The sequence below is a fragment of the Lontra canadensis genome, unplaced genomic scaffold, assembly GCF_010015895.1.
Source record: "Lontra canadensis isolate GAN:19392208 unplaced genomic scaffold, GSC_riverotter_1.0 scaffold26, whole genome shotgun sequence".
Taxonomy (NCBI): Eukaryota; Metazoa; Chordata; class Mammalia; order Carnivora; family Mustelidae; genus Lontra; species Lontra canadensis.
The window spans coordinates 4,116,501-4,137,112 of NW_022631020.1; the positions used below are offsets into that span (position 1 = coordinate 4,116,501).

Below are 20,612 nucleotides of genomic sequence, written 5' to 3' on the forward strand. Positions count from 1 at the left end.
ATAAAGAAAAACTTACTCATTTAGCTATAAATACATTTTATATTCACATTCTGAAGTAATTTCATTTTTAATTCCTTTAAACTCCAATATGAAATGCATTTTCCTTAAAGCATAAAAAGAAGCAGTTTTTAACCAGTGCATTACACTGATTTTGTCACTGAAGTTAGTTTAGATATGTACAAGCAAGTAATCATTTAACTGATTACTTTGCATAAGACTATCAAACCTGAGTTAACTATTGATATAAGATGATGAAGCATTACAAGTGGTGAATCTTTTACCAAAACATCATGTAATTCTTTTTCATCTTAATTTCCACAGAGAAATTGCATAAGTCACCTTAGAACAACACACTTTCTTGAAAGTTTATGTATTTCAAAGCATTTCATTTATTACCTTTTTACCTTTTAAGAAGTTTGCTACTGCTTAAATGCAGCTGTATAAATACCATGCTCTGCCTTCTGGGTTCAGTTTTTCATAGCAAAAGTATGAAAAAAAAAAAAAGTCACTGTATTTGGATCCTTATTGCACTCTGAAATCAATTCACTTTTCCTTTAAAGAAAATCAAGTATCAGAAGTGAGGCCGACTTTTGTGTCCAGATGATATGGTCAGTGGTAGTGTTACTGAAGAAAGTGAAGAAACTTCCCAGTATAGACTGTGGGACAGAAAGAGTCTGTAGAGAATAACCATGGAAACAGACTGGCAAAGGATAACACCTATTGTAATAACCTGGAAAGAAAAGAAAGGGAATGCTTTGACTGCGTGCGGAAATAGACAAATTACATTCAATTTATCATGAACCTATATCCGTCCCACTTACATACGGAACATATATATACATACCCCGCTCTGTCCTCTGTCTTTAACATGGGCATGTTTTATCAAAGAAACTTTCAGTAAGAAAATACGACTAACATTCAGAACTATCATCGTTCAAAGGCAAAATTTATTGAACAGTTATTTACAGACTCCAAAATAAGACACATTCAGTTTGCTAAAGCATTCTCCCCTCAGGGTGCACACACTACAGAAGGTGGTAAGAAAAACCAGGTTCGGGGCTAATTTGGTAGAAGGAGTACGGCAGGTCTCACCTGAACCCTGAAGAGTATTCTAAAAGCTCTCTCAAAAATTCTCAAGTGGCTTCTTCATTTCTGTAGACTACCTTCCTACCTGTTTACCCTTTGTGAACACCTCAGGCCCGAGAGCCATCTGTGCGTTCAAGGCCACACTGCACTGCTTGTGAGCGGTGGCTGGCAGAGCACGATGAGATGGCGGAGCCGTTGACCTAAGGCGGCGGCAGCTACACAATCAGGTGTGGCACCCTTGTGCATGGCACTCTGGTCTGCGTCTGGTGCAGCCATTGGGCTGACTTTTCACAAATCTATCCTGGCTTTAACCACTGTGTTGTAAAAAATTTTAATCAATTGTTCTTAACAAAGATGGATCATGAACAAATTTATAAAATAATGTTACAAAATAAGCTGAGATAATAAAAATGATTCTCATTATTTTTTAATTAACTAAAATTGAATGTTTTTCTTTCAAAGTTTTTATTTATATACTCACCAGTTCAATTATCTTGTTTCAAAGAACTCAGAAAACCTGATAAGTGGATAAATAGGGCTTTTCTACTTTAATAATTTGTTAATAACGACAATAAAAAACTATTGGGATCAGGTGTATTACTTACCTTATCTCTTTGGTAGTCACTAAAAATGACAGAAATACATGCAAGACCTGGATGGCATAAAAACCATAAGATACAGCCCTGAAACAAATGACAAATAAGTAAAATGAATACAGCTGTGTGTTTATTTCCAGAATGTGCCAGATAAAAAAACATTACTAACCTCTTTAGGAGGTCCTGATTGACCTCAACTGGTCTTTAAAAGTTCTATCTAATAAAATGTAAAAATAAATTTGCTATTGCTATGATAATGTTTCATTTCTAACCAAACGCAGACTTTAAATTTTATAAATCTCTTATATATACACATTTTAATATATTACATTGTATATATTATATTAAATATTTAAACATGAAAATGCATTAATATAACATTAAAAATTGAGAAAAGCAAGGTACAAATGTATAATATTCCCATAAAAAGAAAAAAATACGAATGTACATTCGTATTTGCATGTAGAGATACACAAAGAAATTCTGTAAGAATACCCAGAACACTGACTAATAGGAGTGGCCCGTTTGTGGGTTAACATATGAGAGCAGAACTGGGCAAGTAAGGATGGGATACTTTTTAACATTATACTCTTCAAGCATCTCTTTTCTATTTTTCCAAGAGCAGCCATGTATTTTCTTTTTCAAAATTAAATTTGAAGTAAAAGAATAAGTTAATAAAATAGTAGCTGTTGAGATGCTCAGTATGTTGAAGATACGGAAAAAAATAAGATGTTAAAAAAAAATGTGTTTAGGGGCATCTGGGTGGCTCAGTGAGTTAAGCCTCTGCCTTTGGCTCGGGTCATGATCCCAGGGTCCTGGGATCGAGCCCAAATCGGGCTCTCTGCTCCACAGGGACCCTGCTTCCTCTTCCTCTCTCTCTGCCTGCCTCTCTGCCTACTTGTGACTTCTGTCAAATAAATAAATAAATAAATAAATCTTAAAAAAAAAAACAAAAAACGTGTTTAGCATGCTATTGTTTGTGTAGATAAGGGAGGAAATACACAGGAATCTTTAAAAATTCTCTAGGAAGGTAAGTTAGGAATTAATAGCAGTGATTATATAAGGAGATAATATCTGAGTAGATGGGAGAGATGTAAAAAATGTTTCTTTTTAAATATTTTCAGATGTTTGAACCCATTTAAAAAGTTAGATTAACACATATAAAAATAATTTTTTTAAGTTCAAGAAAAAGTTCAGAACAAAAGAGGAAATTTAGTTTTAAAACACCATAAATATACGTTATCTTTCCGAACAAAAAGCACTCCCGTCGCTGTGCAAAATTCAAAAGCGAAACGGCATTTTCTTGCCTGTCTGGTACACAGAAAGCGGACGTGGGTTCCTGGGGCTGCCCGAGCAGCTTTAAAATGCTGATGGCTGGGACAGGACCCCGGCGCTCTGAAACAGCCACCTTGGAAGGCAGAGCCCTGGGCACTCTCGTGGGGGAGGGAAGGGGCCGCTGACGGAACAGCTTATCTGAATGCTGTTCTGAGGCACCAGGATGAAGGTACACAGATTCCCTCAACCTGACAGAGAACCAGAACCTTCTAGGGAGGGAGGCTCCTGCAACATTACTGCCCCGACTTCTCTCATCTTTTCCTTTGTTAAATGGGTAGAGAAAAAAAAAAATTCAATTTGCTTTGAGATTCCCACCTGTAAAAGAAGGACATAGAAAGGAGGAATAAAGTCAACGTGACCTCACACGGAGGTGGTGAAATGGCTGAAACATAGTATGTCCTCAGTCTCCCGCTTCATCTGCTTATGCTGCAGAGAGCTCCTCGTGGTTAGAAAACACTGCCTAACTCTGATGGTAACAGTTCAATTAATAAGTGCTTTTTGAGAAATGTAAACTGTTTTCTAACTTATGTTTTTAAAAACTCTGATACTACAGGAAAAAAATGTGAAATTCCTATTGATAAAGAAATTATGTATGACCCAGGCAAAACTGACCTAAGATTACACGGAAACTACTATTTCATAGGTATTGTAAAATGGGATAATAATATCTACATCTCATAGGCTGTAAAGATTAAATGAGTTAAAGAACATGAAGGGCATATCTTAGTGCTCTAATGTGTCAGAAGAGCTTAACCAACATCAGCATGGGGTTGCTTAACCTTCCCAAAACAGCAGAACAAAGTTGATAATCAGAAGAAGCCATTTTCTACCCAAACCCATACTTTGGCAAACGTGATGTAAAACTCCCTTTTGAGCGTGCTTCTCTCCACTGTGATGATCTGGTAGAGTCCACAGCCTAATGACAACGCTAGGCAAATCCTTAAAATGATTAGCAAGATCCCTGCTAAGTTGTGATGTGAATGGTAGCTGTGAGGACTGGTATCTTCGAACTGTTCCCATAGCAGCAAAATACTCTGCAAAATACAATATTACATTTAGAGAAAAAAAAATCTTGTCTACTCATATGTACTTTGTCGATCGACTCTTTTCAAACATTCCCTTAAAGAGTATATAAACATTCCTAAGAGGTTCTAAGATTTACCAGACTATAAATGTTGCTGACTAACAAAGCACAGGTATTAGGCAGAGACTTATCCTCCCTGATCCCCTAAGCTAGAGAACAGGGATTTTTATCAAAGATCACATACAAAAGATAAAAAATGCAATTGTGACCACAATTCAAGTAAAACATCTCTAAAGATGAAAATAAGCTGGGGTGCCTGGGTGGCTCAGTGGGTTAAGTATCTGCTCAGGTCATGATCCCGAGGTCCTGGGATCGAGCCTCACATCTGGCTCTCTGCTCACTGGGGAACCTGCTTCCTCCTCTCTCTCTCTCTGCCTGCTTCTCCGCCTACTTGTGATCTCTCTTTCTCTGTGTCAAATAAATAAATAAAATCTTAAAAAAAAAAAAAAAGAAAAGAAGTTAAAACATTAAGAGAATAAACCTAAACTTTCTTCTAAATCTCTCTTCCTTCAGCACCATATTAGGAATCAAAATTCATTTTGAATTTTGAATATAAAAGTTTGAAATTTGAATACAAAAATGTATTCAAGCCCATCATCTCAGGATAACTTTGAAATTATCTTGGTATCTTCTGTAATCCAGAAGTGAGTAAGTCAGAATTGTTGATTTTAGATGTCACTCCCCAGTATAAAGGGGAGAGAGAGAGGGAGAGACTATGTTTTGTTTTTTTTTTTTTTTTGAGTTGAGAGAGAGAATGAGTACATGCACATATACAAGCAGTGGAAAGGGGCAGAGGGAGAGGGAGAGAGAAACCCCGAGCAGGTTCCACATCCAGTGTGGAGCCCAACAGGGGGCTCAAACCGAGGACCCTGACATCATGACCTGAGCCAAACTCAAGAGTCGGATCTTCAACTGACCGAACCAGCCAGGTGCCCTAAAGGAGAGTATAGCTTTAACATTCACTGTAGGTACCCAGGCTATTCATGCATAACCGGCAGTTACTCATCCTTTTGTTTGCTGACCCCCCCATATCGTTACCATTACAGTAGAAAGCTCAGCAATTCCTCATTAGCTCTCCTATTTATTGCTATTCAGTAGAAACACTTTCCTTCCATCTTTTCCAAACGTCAATCACAAATTACTATGATGTTTTTGCCATCACAAGTATCAGTAGCCCTGTGTTTCCTTCATTTGCCAACTCAACTCTCAGAATGGTTTTCAGTGGCTTCCGAAGAATTCAGATCGAAACTCAGTCATTAAATCCAATTCTTAGACTTTACAAGGTTTGTCAGCAACCCCTTCCTCTTCTTACTCTCAGATCATCTATCCTGGTCTTAGACCTACTACCATGCTGGACTGCTGGGCTCCTCGGCCATGCTGCACACACGCATTTCCTTCTTAGGCTGAATATTTGCTCTCCATTACTCAAGTGTTAGTTCTTCACTTCCCCGAGTTACTATATCCATACAATTCCTTAACCTCTATTTCTAAACTTATCTTTTGCAATGAAGAAGTGCTATTGTACAACTACTATCTCCTGGTATCTATGTGAGGTGATGGATATGTTAACTAGTCTGATTTGGGGGATCATTTCACAATGTATACATATATCAAAACATCAAGTTGTGTATCTTAACATGTAAAATTTCTTTTTGTTAATTATACCTCAATAAAGCCAACAAAACCCCATCAGTTGCCATGATTCACATTTTTATATATTCAAACTCTACATTTTCAGATGTGTATACTAACATGTGACCTGTGGAAAATATGCATGTATTTACGTAGTCATGTGTACCTCATCTGGGTGGTTGCTGAGAACCAGAGCTTACATAAGCTCTAGAGCAGTGTCATTTTGTCAGTTCTCAATTCATATTTGTCTATGATAATGGATTAAAATTATAATGAAATAATGAAAGTTCATTTCTTAAGAAAGCTCTTTATTGAGAAATGAGAATTCGATGTTATTAACACTACTCTCCATAAGCCCTAGATTAGAAACAGTAAGTTTCTAATCTTGCCCTTATTTTAATCACTTCTAACACAGTGCCTTAGAAAGGCATTATTTCCTATCTAAATATCATCACTTGTGACATGGTCTCTTTTTAACTCAGTCATGAAATTCAATACACCTATTTCACTTGGCACCTACTATACTAAATACATACTATGAATATAAAGATGAGCAAAGCACAGGACTTATCCTTAGTTAATGAATTTTTCACTTTATTTAATGTATTAAGATTTAGATTATAATGTCCTTTGTAGAGCCCAGGTACAGATTTCATTTTCATCTACAGCTAATGATGGTCACAAACTCAGTATAAATTTTTGGTTGCATTTTCCTTAATAATTTTTATAAAATCCATTGCCCATAGGCATATGGAGAGCCTAGAATAGAAGAAAACAAACAAAAAAAGGGCTAAGAGGACTAAATTTTCTAAAAGACTAAATTCGATCTTGGACTTGTTTTCAAAAACTAGATCCCATTCATTCTTATTCTGTTTTTTGCTTTTTCATTAACCTCAGATTTCCTTTGAATTCTTTCATGTATAAAGTAACAGAACTGGACCTAAAAATCCTTGCCCATAGATGAATCTCAAATTCACTGATGCACTCATTTAAAATGTTAAGTTCTTACTATGTGTTAGAAATTATGAAAGAAAGCTATTAAGTAGGAAATGAGAATCTATCTTAATATTAAGCATTCTGCACATTTAAAATAAGCTGATTGAAAGCTCAAAGTCAAGTAAATTATAACTAAATTCTGCAATCGACATATACTAGCACTCAATATTGTACGTTATTTGATCTATCACTCTTTAAATTCGTGCTTTAAAATGACAAAATTCCTCATGGATCCCATTTCACTTTTCAAATGAGGTTATGTTCAAGGTTACATTTCTGTATATTCAAAGTACAAACACTGAGCATCGACACTCACCTGTGTCACGACAATGAATACTGCAATGCCTGTGGATGCGGGAGTTGAATCCCACTGGAGAGGCCTGCTTTGAGACTTCTTCATTCTGACTATCGTCCAACCCATGCACAGACTCAGAAGCAGGTATAACATTTGAATTTGGGATGCAATGTCAAAAACTAATGGGAAATGAAAACCAAAGTCAACCAAGTTTTCATAATACAAAGGATTAGGTCCTTTTAGCATTGAGAATATAATTATCTTTTTAAACACAAAAAGTTAGGCATTTTCAAAGAAAAGTTGATAAAATTCAATAATAAGAAATATTCAAGTAGAACTCTAAAAATTAAAATTTTGCCACTAAGTTTGTAAACATTTCTGAAAATAGAACAATGGCAATATTCCCTCTCTCTCTATATGTATATCTTTATTAAGACCAACTTTAAATCTCCTTGTGTTTCCCATTTTCTTAGCTTTTCTTACTATATAATACTGTTCTCTATAACTGACTGCTCATTAAAATAAACACATTTTAAAAGTAATTTCTGCAATGTGGAGAATACTAGTGCCTTCATTTCCAGGTCGTTAATTATTTTTTGATGGTTGAACTCTATAATGTGACTTATTTTCTAAAATTATTAATAAGAAATAGCATGACTATAAAACACATGGCTGCTGTAACATTCAAATTTGTTGGCTTTAGTGTTAAAAGAGTCCCGGAGATGAATGAAACGCTCCGTGCGTTAGTGTGATGCGCCACCACGTGGCCATCACTGACACTGCAGGGAAGGCTGCCACTTTAAAAAATGAGGCAACAAGACCACCCATCCAGTTCCCCATTTGGAAAAGACAACACTCTATAAATACTCTAAGTTCCACGCATTTTTATTTTGGAAGCTAGTATTTATTGATTTAAAAAAGATGATAACTTTCTCATAGGGTATTCTGATGTGGATTTTGGAATAAACGTGATTAAAATTTAACAAAGTGAAACTTTCTTCAAATTGTCAGCAGTACCTTGGACATCTACGACTTTCACTTCTTTTATATAAAGCTATTTTTGCAGAAACAGGTAAAAGTAGCTGTACTATAATATACTAAAAAGCTACAAGCTTAAAGCCTTTTAATGATGCACCTTTTCACATATATTTTTACCATTTTCCCTCTTCTCTGCCATCCAAATTAAAACTGGATACTCGACATTTATGCTCATATATTTGTAACAGTGAATTCTGATAACGAATTGTTACTACGTTTGAATGGTACAAAATGTCATGGCCTTTCAGATCAAGCACAATTTTCTTTCATCACAGGGTGTAAATGACTGTGATGCCAATTATTTTATTAAACATCTCACAAATACATATTCAGTTACTTAAAGAACTCACTCAAAGCAATAGTCCTGCATAAGTTGCTAATTAGCAAAAACAAATACCTGGAGGGAAAAACCCTGATGTTCTGGCTCTTTCCTTTGTATACTAAGACACACACTTACAGAATACCGTAACTGTAAGTATAGTTATCTATCTGCTTATCTATCTGCTTATCTGTCACTGAAAAATACCCAGTTGTAGATAAAATATACACATCACACAAAAATCCCATCCTTTGTTATTTTATTAACAATCTCGAACTTTTAATCATTTAATAATCAAAACTGTTGTTGGAACACCAAAATTAATCAACATTTATTGTTAGTTTAATGAAAAGAAACCTTTTAACTTTTAACCTGCAGTGAAGATGCCAGACAGCCTCAAACACTATTCTGTACGCAGCAGCACTGACAAAAATGCAAAAGACCTTGATTTTAGTACTGGCTTCCACTGATGGGCTTTTGTGTCCTTTGCCTTTCAAAATGCATAAGCTAGATTATTTCTCAGGTTCTGTTCAGCTTTAAAATTCTATGGTTCTCAGGTGCCTGGGTGGCTCAGTTGGTTAAGCGGCTGCCTTTGGCTCAGGTCATGATCCTGGAGTCCTGGGATCAAGTCCCACATTGGGCTCCCAGGTCCATGGGGCATCTGCTTCTCCCTCTGACCTTCTCCCCTCTCAAGCTCTCTCTCTCTCTCAAATAAATAAATAAAATCTTAAAAAATAAAATAAAATTCGGGGCGCCTGGGTGGCTCAGTGGTTAAAGCCTCTGCATTCGGCTCAGGTCATGATCTCAGGGTCCTGGGATCGAGTCCCGCATCGGGCTCTCTGCTCAGCAGGGAACCTGCCTCCTCCTTCCTCTCTCTCTCTGCCTGCCTCTCTGCCTACTTGTGATCTGTCTGTCAAAAAAAAAAAAAAAAATCTTAAAAAAAAAAAAAAATAAAATAAAATTCTATGGTTCTCTTAAACATCCTGAGTGACCAAAGAGACAAGAGCAGGAGACACCAGAGCTCTCAATACTGTTTAAAAAGGAGAAGCAACTCTTATTCGCGTCGAAGAGGTGACTAGTACACATCCTTTGCAGTAGGAAAACAAAGGTTCTAAGAGGTTTAAAATCTTAAAATAGGCAGCAAGATGATAAATGGATCTGAGATCATTACAGAGATGACCATGAGCTACTCTATTAAATAAAGAGAGATGAGACTAGAAGAGAATTATGGAAATATTTCAAAAAGTAAATCATAGAATGGTTTTCATAATCAGAATCTCCTTTTTTAGAGCAAATCTTGACTATTTTTCGGGGACTAAGAATGGCATTATATAGATTATGGGAACTTTTAAATATTTTCCCCATCATGCTTAGTTGGAAAATTACATCATCAAAGTTCTTCATATAAATAAAAGAACGAAGCTGTGAGGTCAATTCAATGATAGGTATCATATACTCTCTGGCTTTTATTTCTGTGTCAGAAATAGGAAGAGTCAAAAAAGGGATGAAAGTAGGAAAACCACCTTCAGCTTTGGGCTCAGAACACTTGGCTCGGAGTTTGGTCTCTCCCACGTAACAGCTGCTGACATTGGGAAATGTGCTTCGTGTCAATGACCCCAGATTCTTTACGTGCAAACTAGGGATAAATGTCTCTACTTCACTGAGTTTTTATTGAGGTAAACTGAGAGAAGCATATAAATATGCTCCCGAAACAATGAAGAATGACACTCGTTACGTATTATCAAGAAGAAACTAAACGGGACAGATGGGAACAGAATCTTTTCATCTGGGCTGAACTGTACCCAACCCTGGATAGAAAAACTGTATCGGGATGAACATAATTTACAAAAACAGCAAAACAAGCCAGAAGCAGATAGCAAGTTTAGGTTTCAAAAACACATCTCAGAAAGATACTCACATTCTGCCAAAGTTCCCATAAAAGGTATCCCTATTCCATCTTTGGAGTAACTGAGGAATTGAAGAGAAGAGTATTAGTGTAAATTACAAATGCGCAAAGATGGTTCATAATCAAAGCAAGCATAATTTTGGCGAACTAATTAGGATTAATTAGATGTAATGGTGAACACAGCTTTAGTGGTTTCGAGTTACCTGGAGAAATGAATATAATTAGCTAAAGCCGAGGCGGCTTGCAGTAGCAGCGCGGTTGTCAGAACCTTGAGGATCACGTGCATGGGCCCTCCTTTCCTGATAGCCTGCCACAACGACTGAGCGTAAATGCAAGCAAGCACAAAGTACACCAGGACTAGGAGGAAAAAGAACTCATGTAACCCTGTGAAGAGAAGAAAGGAGTTTGCTTCAGTACAACAGAGCCAGTGACAGTGTGGGGCTGTTTTCAAATCTTCCCTCAATATATTTCTAGAACTTGGCATTTTAATTGAAGTCATTGCATTCACTTGTGTATGGAAAAAAAAGGGAAACTGTTAAAATGTAAACAATTTTTTACTTTGGGATAAAGATTTAAATCTAAGAAGACGGATTAAACTAAAGAAGGTAAAGTCAATCTAGAAAAAATCATCGTGGTCGGGGGATAAGCCTGAAGACTAACCACAAGAGCACAGATTCGTTAGAAAACAGTAAATTAAAACCAGGATTTTAGCAGTTAGACATACTTTTTACCCCCAAAGGGGATTACTTTAGTGTGAAATTTAGGAACAGATTTGGTCAACAATAGTTTACACCCTGACAACGGTTCTCAAAGTGCAATCCCTGCGCCAGCAGCAAGGAACTTGTTGGAAATAGAAATGCACATTCTTGGGCCTTATCCCTGATCTACTTTATCAGAAATTCTGGGAGAGGGGAGTAGCAAGCTGTGTTTTAATAAGCCCATCAGGTGATTCTGATGCAAAAACAGCTCTGGAATGTACCATGACCTTACATTTCCAGTTGGACAAAGCTTCAAAATACCTGTTACAACCAGAGTCCCCTCCTGAAGAAAACTGTCAGCTCCTGTCAAAGAGGAAATCCTACGGAGACCATGAGACTCCATTCCCAGCGGACTGAAACTGTAATACCTAATCAAACGTCCACCAACCCGAAGACGAGCCAAAGGCCACCAGACTAATTTGGTTCTCAAAGATAAGTCAGGCTAATCACATTCTCTCAGGAAATGAAACCACAAAACACGGAAAGAATCAGGCAATAGAAACTGAAGTTGAAAGGAGCGGACACTGGGACAGGCCAAAGATGTCAGATCAGGCCACAGTGAAATAAATATGTTGAGTAAACAGGAATTTCAAATAAGCAAAGAGAGCTGGTTGGTAAAGACAAGAACAAAGCAAAGCAAATGAGCAGACTTTATGTTAGAAACGGTGCCAGTCGTTAAGCAGCCTCTAGTTCCTACTTACAGTTTTCCGGTACAGTGTTCATGCAACCACAAGATAAACACCCCCTTTTTCTGCATTACCTGGAATCTCTTGACTGTGTCTTCATTTTTCAGAAATTTCAGAAAATTTTTATCATGAACTAGAGGGCTAGCTTTGAGTTCAATAGCTTCTGTACATTGACTTGGTTACATCTACTGCTAGTTCCTAATATGAAGATTTTATATTGTATCTAAATACACCGGATATTGTACGTAAACACACCGGAGTGCAGTGCGGGTGGCTGTGAGGGGAGCTGTGTCTGCTGATTCTGGGGACAAACAGTCAGAACTGTGATCACTCCCATCCGATCGTGGGCTCAGAATCTGCTCCGGTTTCCTACCCGAGGTAAACTCCAATCAACAGGCAGAGAAGGGAGTATCCATTTTGAAAAAAGCAATCCAGAAGATGCAAATAGTAGGAAAAACAGTCAATAGACGTTTCCATCTCAGTCACGTTTTTAGAATGAGTAGGAATAAGAGAGAAAGAGAGAAGTAGTGTTTCAGCCACTGGGTGTCTCTCCTGCTCTGCGTATATAAATGTCGCTAGTTCCTCTCTCATGCAGGTGAAAAAGCATGTTTGGACTTCAGGAAGAGAAGATCAAATAACTGAAAAGGCATAATTTCTTTTTAAACTCCTTACATCAAGGGTATTCCAGCTTTAGAAATAATGGGACAATAAGCCTGGGATTACGATAGTAATGGAACAGGACAGAAAACACGCTAAATGTGTTATCACTACAGTAAAAATTCTTTATGAGGTCCTGTCTTTTGAATCTTAGTTTTTATTTTCCCTTCTTAGTATAAAGAATTAAATATGGCATTCTTTTGTTTTATTTACTTAAAATACTTTACAGAGTATCTATTACAAGATCAAGTTTCAGACTCCATCAGGTTACAAATCCACGACAAAAAGAAAATCTGCAGACTATTTACTGAGTATTCAGAATAATGTAGAAAGTACTTGTGAAAAGAAGACATATGTCAGCAGCACAAAACAGGATTATTCAATATTAAATGCTCCCTCCAGAAAAGCCAACATTATAAGCAACAAATCATTTCATTCAGATAACACGTTAGGTAACTTGAACTAGCTCAGGACATCTGGGTTCTGTACTTCATTCGTCGTTACTCTTACCTTGTTTCTGTCCACGAGACAGTCTAAAGGTAAAATGCTGATTCTGCACGCACTGTTCTCTTAACTAAATCCCCTCTAGAAAAAAGAAGTCTGTTCTTTTCTCTTCAGTGATCAACTTTCTCATTCTGTCACACCATTCACAAGAAAGCTAACTCTATTTGTTCACTGTGAAATTAGATTCTACTTTTAAGACAGGTGGGTGGTAAGTATTAACTCTCACCTGTACACAAGGAAGAAAAATACTGTCGAATGAGCATGCAGGAGGTGGCCCACATGTATGTTATGAGGGAACATGTACGCAGATTTTAAGGCGAGCTTAAAGGAAGCAGCACTGGCAAAACTCAGCAGGAAGAAAACTTACGGGATAGCTTCAAAAAACTCAGCTCCAGCTACATGACAGGAGAAAAAAGGGTAAGAAAAGAGGAGAGTCGCTGGGTCAGGGGAGTAGCACCGGAACACTCCTGCCTACCCCAAAGTCCACAACACCTCCAAGTGTTTCAAGATACATCCTCATTAGCCTCGACTGATCACAGAAATTCCAACAGCCCTGCCAATAAGAGGTAAGCCTAACCCTTCACTCTGACACATTAGTCTATCCTTATCCTCCTTCGGAGCCCTTCCACTTACATTTCTCTTATGATGGCATAGAGTAAGGGCATATGACCCAGCTCTGGCCAGTGAAATGTAATGACGGAGTTTCTGAGAAAGGTTTCCTTGCTCTCAAAAAAGAGATACTGAATCTCGTCATTATCTAGGTGTGATGCCCAAAGAGTGAACTGCGGTTACCCTTGAACATGAGGGAGCTAGCCTAAGGACAAAGTTGATGGTCAGAAGATAGGAGGGTAGAAAGACGCTGAGTAAACCGGGAATTCTTGTTATGTAAGGTAATTTCCTTATTGTCTATACTGCTTGCATGAGAATTTTCCATTACTTTAAGCCAAAAGCATTCTAACATGTTACAAGAGCTAGTATCTGGAATCTTAAAAACAAGTGAGATAGCAGATGTTACAGAGAATAGTATTATAATATTATTCTGATGAAAACCAGCCTACTTTAGATGATAATGCTTTAACTCTCGGGATTCTGAGTACTTCTTTTGGTCTCTAACAAGAGCACAAATGTAGTCAATGAAGATTCTAATTTTATTAAGAAGCAGTTTTACATCTTCTACCGTAAAGCACAATATTCCTATGTAGTATTTTGCCGAGTGGCAACATTCTTGCCTTGGTGTTTTTCTAAAACCTAAACCAATCTATAAAATATGAGATGAACCAAAGTTTGATAGATACAAAATACATAATTTGTTTGAAAGAAAACAAATTATAAAATCTAACCAGAATAACATTTAATATTAATTGCAGCTATATGCACCAGGTTATTTTAATTCAAGTTCCTTAGACAGACAGCTTACTCGTCAATTCTCAGCAAAAACCATAGCAAATCAATTTTCCTTACTCAGGGTAGAAAATTAAACAAATGAGCAGAAGTTTCTAAAATGAACTAACTGGGGATTATTCCCTGGAAAGAAATTCCACACCTGAGGCTACAGAATAGGAGGAATCCCTCTCAAGGCTCTACTGTAAAACTCGTACGATACCAAAACAATGTGGGATATGGACTTTTTTTTTTTATGATTTTATTCATTTATCTGAGAGAGAGTGAGAGAGCAGACTCCCCACTGAGCAGGGAGCCCGATGCAGGACTCAGATCCCAGAACCCTGGGATTATGACCTGACCCAAGGGCAAATGCTAAACCAACTGAGCCACCCAGGCGCCTGGCATATGGACTTTTAGATCACTGGTTCTGCACATTAGAATCAACTAGGAGCTTCGACAAACCACAGTTGCCTGGCTTTCACTCCAAAATCAAATCTATCTGAGTCTCAGAAGGTGCACATCTGTCTTGTTTTTAAAGGTCTCCAGATGCAGAGTGATGGGCTGAGGACCACTGATTTAGACTTTGATGTAGAATTAATCATATGTCATGGCAATGTAAAATTAATCGTATTTTAAGGGTTTTAGGCACCTTAATCAAGAAAATGATGTGATGCCTAGGAATTAAGCCAGCCACCTAACAACTATGAAGACTTCTGAGTATGGCTGGTACTTGTTAATAATCCATTCCCACAGATGAGCCTTGCACAGAATCATGATTAATGAACATACATACTGCAGAGAGGTTTTGCCCCTCATTGAAATATTGTTGGTGACATGACCGATGTAAATTTCTCCGTTCTAGTATAAAACAGATTTTAGGGCACCTGGGTGGCTCAGTTGCTTAAGCCACTGCCTTTGGCTCAGGTCATGATCCTGGAATCCCAGGATCGAGTCCCGCATCAGGATCCAGTCCCACATCAGGCTCCCAGCTCCACAGGGAGTCTGCTTCCCCCTCTGACCTTCTCTCCTCTCATGCGCTCTCTCTTTCTCTCAAATAAATAAAAATCTTAAAAAAAAAAAAAAAAAGACAGATTTTAAACATGAACATGAGCATCAAATCAAAATCAGTCTTGGAGAAGGAAGGTCAAAAAGAGTCCGGACTAAGAGCTGAATTAGAATGGATCACGGGAACCCTAAACAAAAAGCTAGCCATAATTCAGGATGCTGGAAAAACACCGGAAGATGTGGGGAAGGTTCAGGGTGAGCCTGGGCAAGTATGGCTGACATTCAGTGGCCCAGGCCACAAACGTGATCACTGTATAGCCTACAGTCAACGTTCAGATGTCTAATTGGGAATGAGGAAAGAGACCAAAAATGGGAGCCTGGATAAGGAAGCAAAAAGAAGTATATCAGGATCTAGTAGAGTCTTGTGGATCCACACAATAAATAGAACAACCTCTTGAGCTCTATGCAAATTGCCAGGATGGCAAGAGGGGAAAGGGCTTTTGGACTGACTACACTACAGGCCGTGGTGTTTGCACACACAGTGAATGCAGCAGAGTAGTACTTTCTGCTGAGCCTTTACCAGTCCTAGAAATAACTGTCACATGAAATAATAGAGAGTTAGGGTTAAAAGGGACCTTATAAGCAATTTAGTTCACCTGTCATCCAGTGCTGTCAGTAGACCTGAGTTTCACTGATGCCTTTCTAAACTACAGAAAATAAATGTCAACATCTTTTATAAAAATTTAAAAAAAATGGGGCCCCTCGGTGGCTCAGTTGGTTAAGCATCTGACTCTTGATTTAGGTCAGGTCATGATCTCAGGGTCACAAGATCAAGCCCTGAGTTGGGCTCTGTGCTGGTGGCTTGGAGCCTGCTTGGGATTCTCCCTCTGCCTCTTCCTCCCGCCCTCCCTGCTCTAAAATAATAATAATAATGATGATGATAAAAGAAATGGTATGACTGAATTGACATCCAATAATGAACCATACTGATCCAAAATACTATTAAGTAAAATTCAACCCTTTTTTTAAAAAAATATTTTATTTATTTATTTGACAGAGATCACAAGTAGGCAGAGAGGCAGGTGGGGCGTGGGGGAGGAAGCAGGCTCCCTGCTGAGCAGAGAGCCTGATGTGGGGCTCAATCCCAGGACCCTGAAATCATGACCTGAGCCGAAGGCAGAGGCTTAACCCACTGAGCCACCCAGGCGCCCCGTAAAATTTTACCCTTAAGTTCGTTTGCATTCAAAAATAATTTAAGTAGCTTACTCTTCTGTCATTTTCTTCACAGAAAGAACTTTTAAACTTAACTATTTAAAAATGTTGGTCTCTCCAGTCTGTCACTATGTAAGTATTTTTTCAGACTATAAGACATAAAAATAAATTTATCTCTTCATAAGTTACTGGTAACCTACTGTCCATAAGACATGTTCCTTGAGTTACATTTCTAGCTGTGGCAATTTACACTTTGAACTAAACAATCGGTTTCATCTAATATAGCCTCAATTTCTTCTACCTGCACCCACTCACCTTGATGGCCAATGAGATTTAATGGGATTGAATTTTTCTCTAAGCAGATTGATTCTTCCAAATGGGTAATCATTAAGAAGTAAACTCCTTATCCTTTTGATAGCTGTCCTACAATCTTAGTCTTTATTCTGACATGTAAATTTACATATCTGCTATAATACTGTATAGCATGTTTTTCATTAATCACAAGAAGTCATTTATTTCTCTTCAGGCTAGGAAACTTACTTCTGTAGGGCAACAGGCAGTCAACCAAAAATTTGATGAAATATTTTATAGGAGTAAATCAGATTTTGGAAAACATTATAAAACTCTGATCATTCCTAAAATGGTTGCAAGCTCCCATGCAGGCAATCCCTAATCTCTTTAAACAACTTGGTGAAAGGACAGCCATACAAAATAGTGGTTTCCACCTCACTTAAAAATTCATTTACCAATTCAGGTTGCTCAATTTATTGGCATTTTTCTGTTTTATGATAACTAGGTTATCATAAAAATAACAAAAAGGTTTAAAATGCATGGGGGAAAAAAAACCTAAAAATCCGTAATTCTACTACCCAAAATACAGAAATAATCTATTAGTATTTTTACACTTCTTTCTCAATTCTCTGCATTTTTTAACATAGTTGAAATCATAAAATATAATACTTAGTGTTCTGCTTTTCTAACTTAATAGTATGGCTATTAAAATGCTATAAGAGGGGACAGCTGGTTGGCTCAGTGGGTTAAGCCTCTGCCTTCAGCTCAGGTCATGATCTCAGGGTCCTGGGTTCGAGTCCCACATTGGGCTCTCTGCTCAGCAGGGAGCCTGCTTCCCCCGTCTCTCTCTACCTGCCTCTCTGCCTACTTGTGATCTCTGTCTGTCAAATAAATAAACAGAATTTTAAAAATAAATAAAATAAAATGCTATAAGAGGATTCACTTACCATCTGCCTACTGTTGGGACACTTGTTTTTAATTTTTAATACTCAAAAAACATAAAATGGAGATATTAGTGCACAGGCTTTTTTCTATATTTAGGATATACCCTTAAGTATATATTCTTACCAGATTCTCCAGCACTAAAATGATCAAATGGATTCCCTTCGGCATCCGGGTTTAGTAACATCATTTCAAATGGGATATCTTCCGCCTGAGAATTCTCACTGTCATCTTTGCACGTATACTTGTCTGCATAAAACACGTGCCATGTTTGTGGATATGGAATCTGGGACACGGTCAGATTATGTTCAGTCTGATTCATGGTCACTTTAAAAAAGAAAGAAAATAGCACTTTGAAAGCAAAATTCTCAAACGTACTCATTGTTTCAGCCATCAAATTAGAATTCTTTTGTTTTGTTCCTACTACCTTGAAAACCGAAGCCCCGGTGTAGTACTGAAATAAGGCCTGTAAACCTTAAGGCAGGTAAGAATAATGTATCTTAACCAAAGGAATCACTACAGAGGTACTGTGAAACACCACAAATGAGCAGAATGGTTTCAATGAAATTTTGAATATGAATTTTAAATTTTAAAGTTTCCAAGTGGATTAGTAACATTAAGAATTTTTTATTGTGAGGAAATATACATAAACACAAAAGTTACCATTTTAACCACGTTGAAGTATACAATTCTGAGGCATTAAGTAACTTCACAATGCTGTGTAACAACTGCAGTGACATTTTTGAAAATTATATTTGAGTTAAAATTAAAATGGAACATTCAATTCAGAGAATCATTAGATCTAAAAACAATGACCCACAAATACCTTCAAAAGATTTTCCAAAATCTTTTTCTCATTGATTATTCTTTAAAAAGGTACTGAAAGGAGAAGAGTAGAAATGACCAGAATATCAGAGTTGTTCTACTGGGTCAGGTCTATACAGTGGGGGGAGGGGGATGCTCATGAATGTTGGCATCACACAGATCTGTGTTTGAATCCTGGCTCCAATACTTACCTTTGGTGTAAACTTAAGTTATACGTTATGATACTTTTTCATCTGTAGAATGAATCCTTAGAGCAAAGAGCTGATGGAAGGACTAAGTTATATGAGTCACTTACCACGATACCTGTCCTACGGTAATTGCTGAATAAAGATTGATTCTCCTTTTTCTTTCTTTAAAACAAGGTAGTTATACTAATAAATGGCTCTTAAACCAGGGTAGTCCTGCTGCCCTCCAATACATTTGAAAATGTACAGGGACAGTTCTGTAGTCAAAATAGTTGAGAAGGTCCTTGGAGGGAGGCTGTGCTAAGCCTCATGCAATCCAAGGTAAAGTTTCATACAATAAAAACTTGTTCTGCCCAAAATGCCAAGAGCACCCCCTTTGAGAAACACTTAATGATGTCTAAGATGCCGCCCAAATCTGAAACTATGATTCTGACTTAAGAGGCATTCACGAACACCACCATGAAGCTGTAGGATAGTAGTGTCTTAAGCGCTATGTATAATAAAAAGAAGAGAAGAGTTAGAAGACATCTTGGTGATGTTACTTAATAACCTTGTAACTCAGCAAAGAAATTGCTTACCCTCTCGAGATGTGTTTCTTCAGCAGTAAAATTCAGATACCTGACTTAACTCAGAGATCTTGTGAGAAGCAAATGAGACAGTATATGAAAATCCAAATAAAGAATCTGATTCTCTACAAAGTATTCTTCTTTTTCCCCCAAAGTAGAATATTCTTAAAATATAAGATTACGATGCGCCCAGTTCCCAACTCCCCACAGCATGTCAGCTAGTCTTGATCTTTTTCTCAATAAAGAAAAAAAATGCTTTTTAATAAACAAAAGACACTTCCTGAGATAAACATGGGGATTTGTATGGGAACATTATGAAGTTACTCATTTTCTTAGGTGTCATGATGGAATTGTTGTTATAAAGAAGTGCTCATGACACCCACGGCCTATTTTACTATGCCTTGATTAAAACCAAAAATCACACACATACGAATATAAAACAAATGTAACAAAATATTAACAATTACTGAACCTAAGCAAAGGATACACTCATGTTAGTTGTACGACACTTCCAACTCATCTGTATGATTGGAGACTTTGCGGGTAAAATTTTAAAAAATGCTATTTTTAAGTTATCTTTATAAATGAGATACACATTTATCTAGTCAGGATTCACATTTTGAGGACTTAGACTTTACAACTGAGAATTTCATTAACAATAGTTAAAGCGGACAAGATGATTTTTATTAACAATGCCTCAGCATTGTCTTTTGGGCTATTTTAATTTAGCTGACATTTATACTTTTGTTTTTGGTTTATTTATTTATTGTATAGCTTCTTGAAAAATGTAGCAAAGACTCTAGTTTCTGTTAAATATTTGAAGACATTTAATAAGAATTTAATATATGACCAATAGTGGCTCAGAAATTAGGCTTTTGAAATGTGCAGCTCCCAATTACATAATCTGGACCTTATAACATAAAGGGTCTGAAACATTCCATTTTATCATTATCACTTGCATTTTTTTCTTAGATAAAACAACACAAAAATTAACCATTGTATTTTTCACCAATATACTTTTGAATGTCTCATTTTCAATTATGCAGATTTATATAAAATAAAAACAAAAGTGTGCTTCAAAAAATGATATTGGCCTTCGGTTTTTTGGCCTTGTGGCCTTTTTTAGGAAGCCTAGGAAACAAGCATCTTGACAAAACTGTACGTTCATTGTTTTTGAGACAAAAGATTAGCACAAAGCATGCATATTCCATGCTGATGTAATTAGTATCTCACATATTAACAAAACTTGAATTACAAAGAATGGTGTTATAAAAGAAAATACACAGAATAATAAAATGCTAACACCTTTAA

General features: G+C 37.0%; 1 protein-coding gene across 2 annotated transcripts in view; it reads right to left on the reverse strand.

The window, feature by feature from the left end:
- Positions 1-413: 413 nt before the first annotated feature.
- Positions 414-20,612, reverse strand: part of GPR180 (G protein-coupled receptor 180) — a 28,132-nt gene continuing 7,933 nt past the window's right edge. Inside the window, exons 3-9 of one of the 2 annotated variants that reach the window (XM_032864153.1) lie at positions 17,852-18,052; positions 10,491-10,671; positions 10,300-10,349; positions 7,046-7,203; positions 3,860-4,051; positions 1,692-1,769; positions 414-730 (exon numbers count right to left, since the gene is read on the reverse strand). In XM_032864153.1, the coding sequence (XP_032720044.1) occupies positions 572-730; positions 1,692-1,769; positions 3,860-4,051; positions 7,046-7,203; positions 10,300-10,349; positions 10,491-10,671; positions 17,852-18,052 (1,019 nt within the window). In that variant the 3' untranslated portion in view covers positions 414-571. The remainder of the gene's footprint in view (positions 731-1,691; positions 1,770-3,859; positions 4,052-7,045; positions 7,204-10,299; positions 10,350-10,490; positions 10,672-17,851; positions 18,053-20,612) is intronic. The other variant, XM_032864154.1, reaches the window with a different exon arrangement.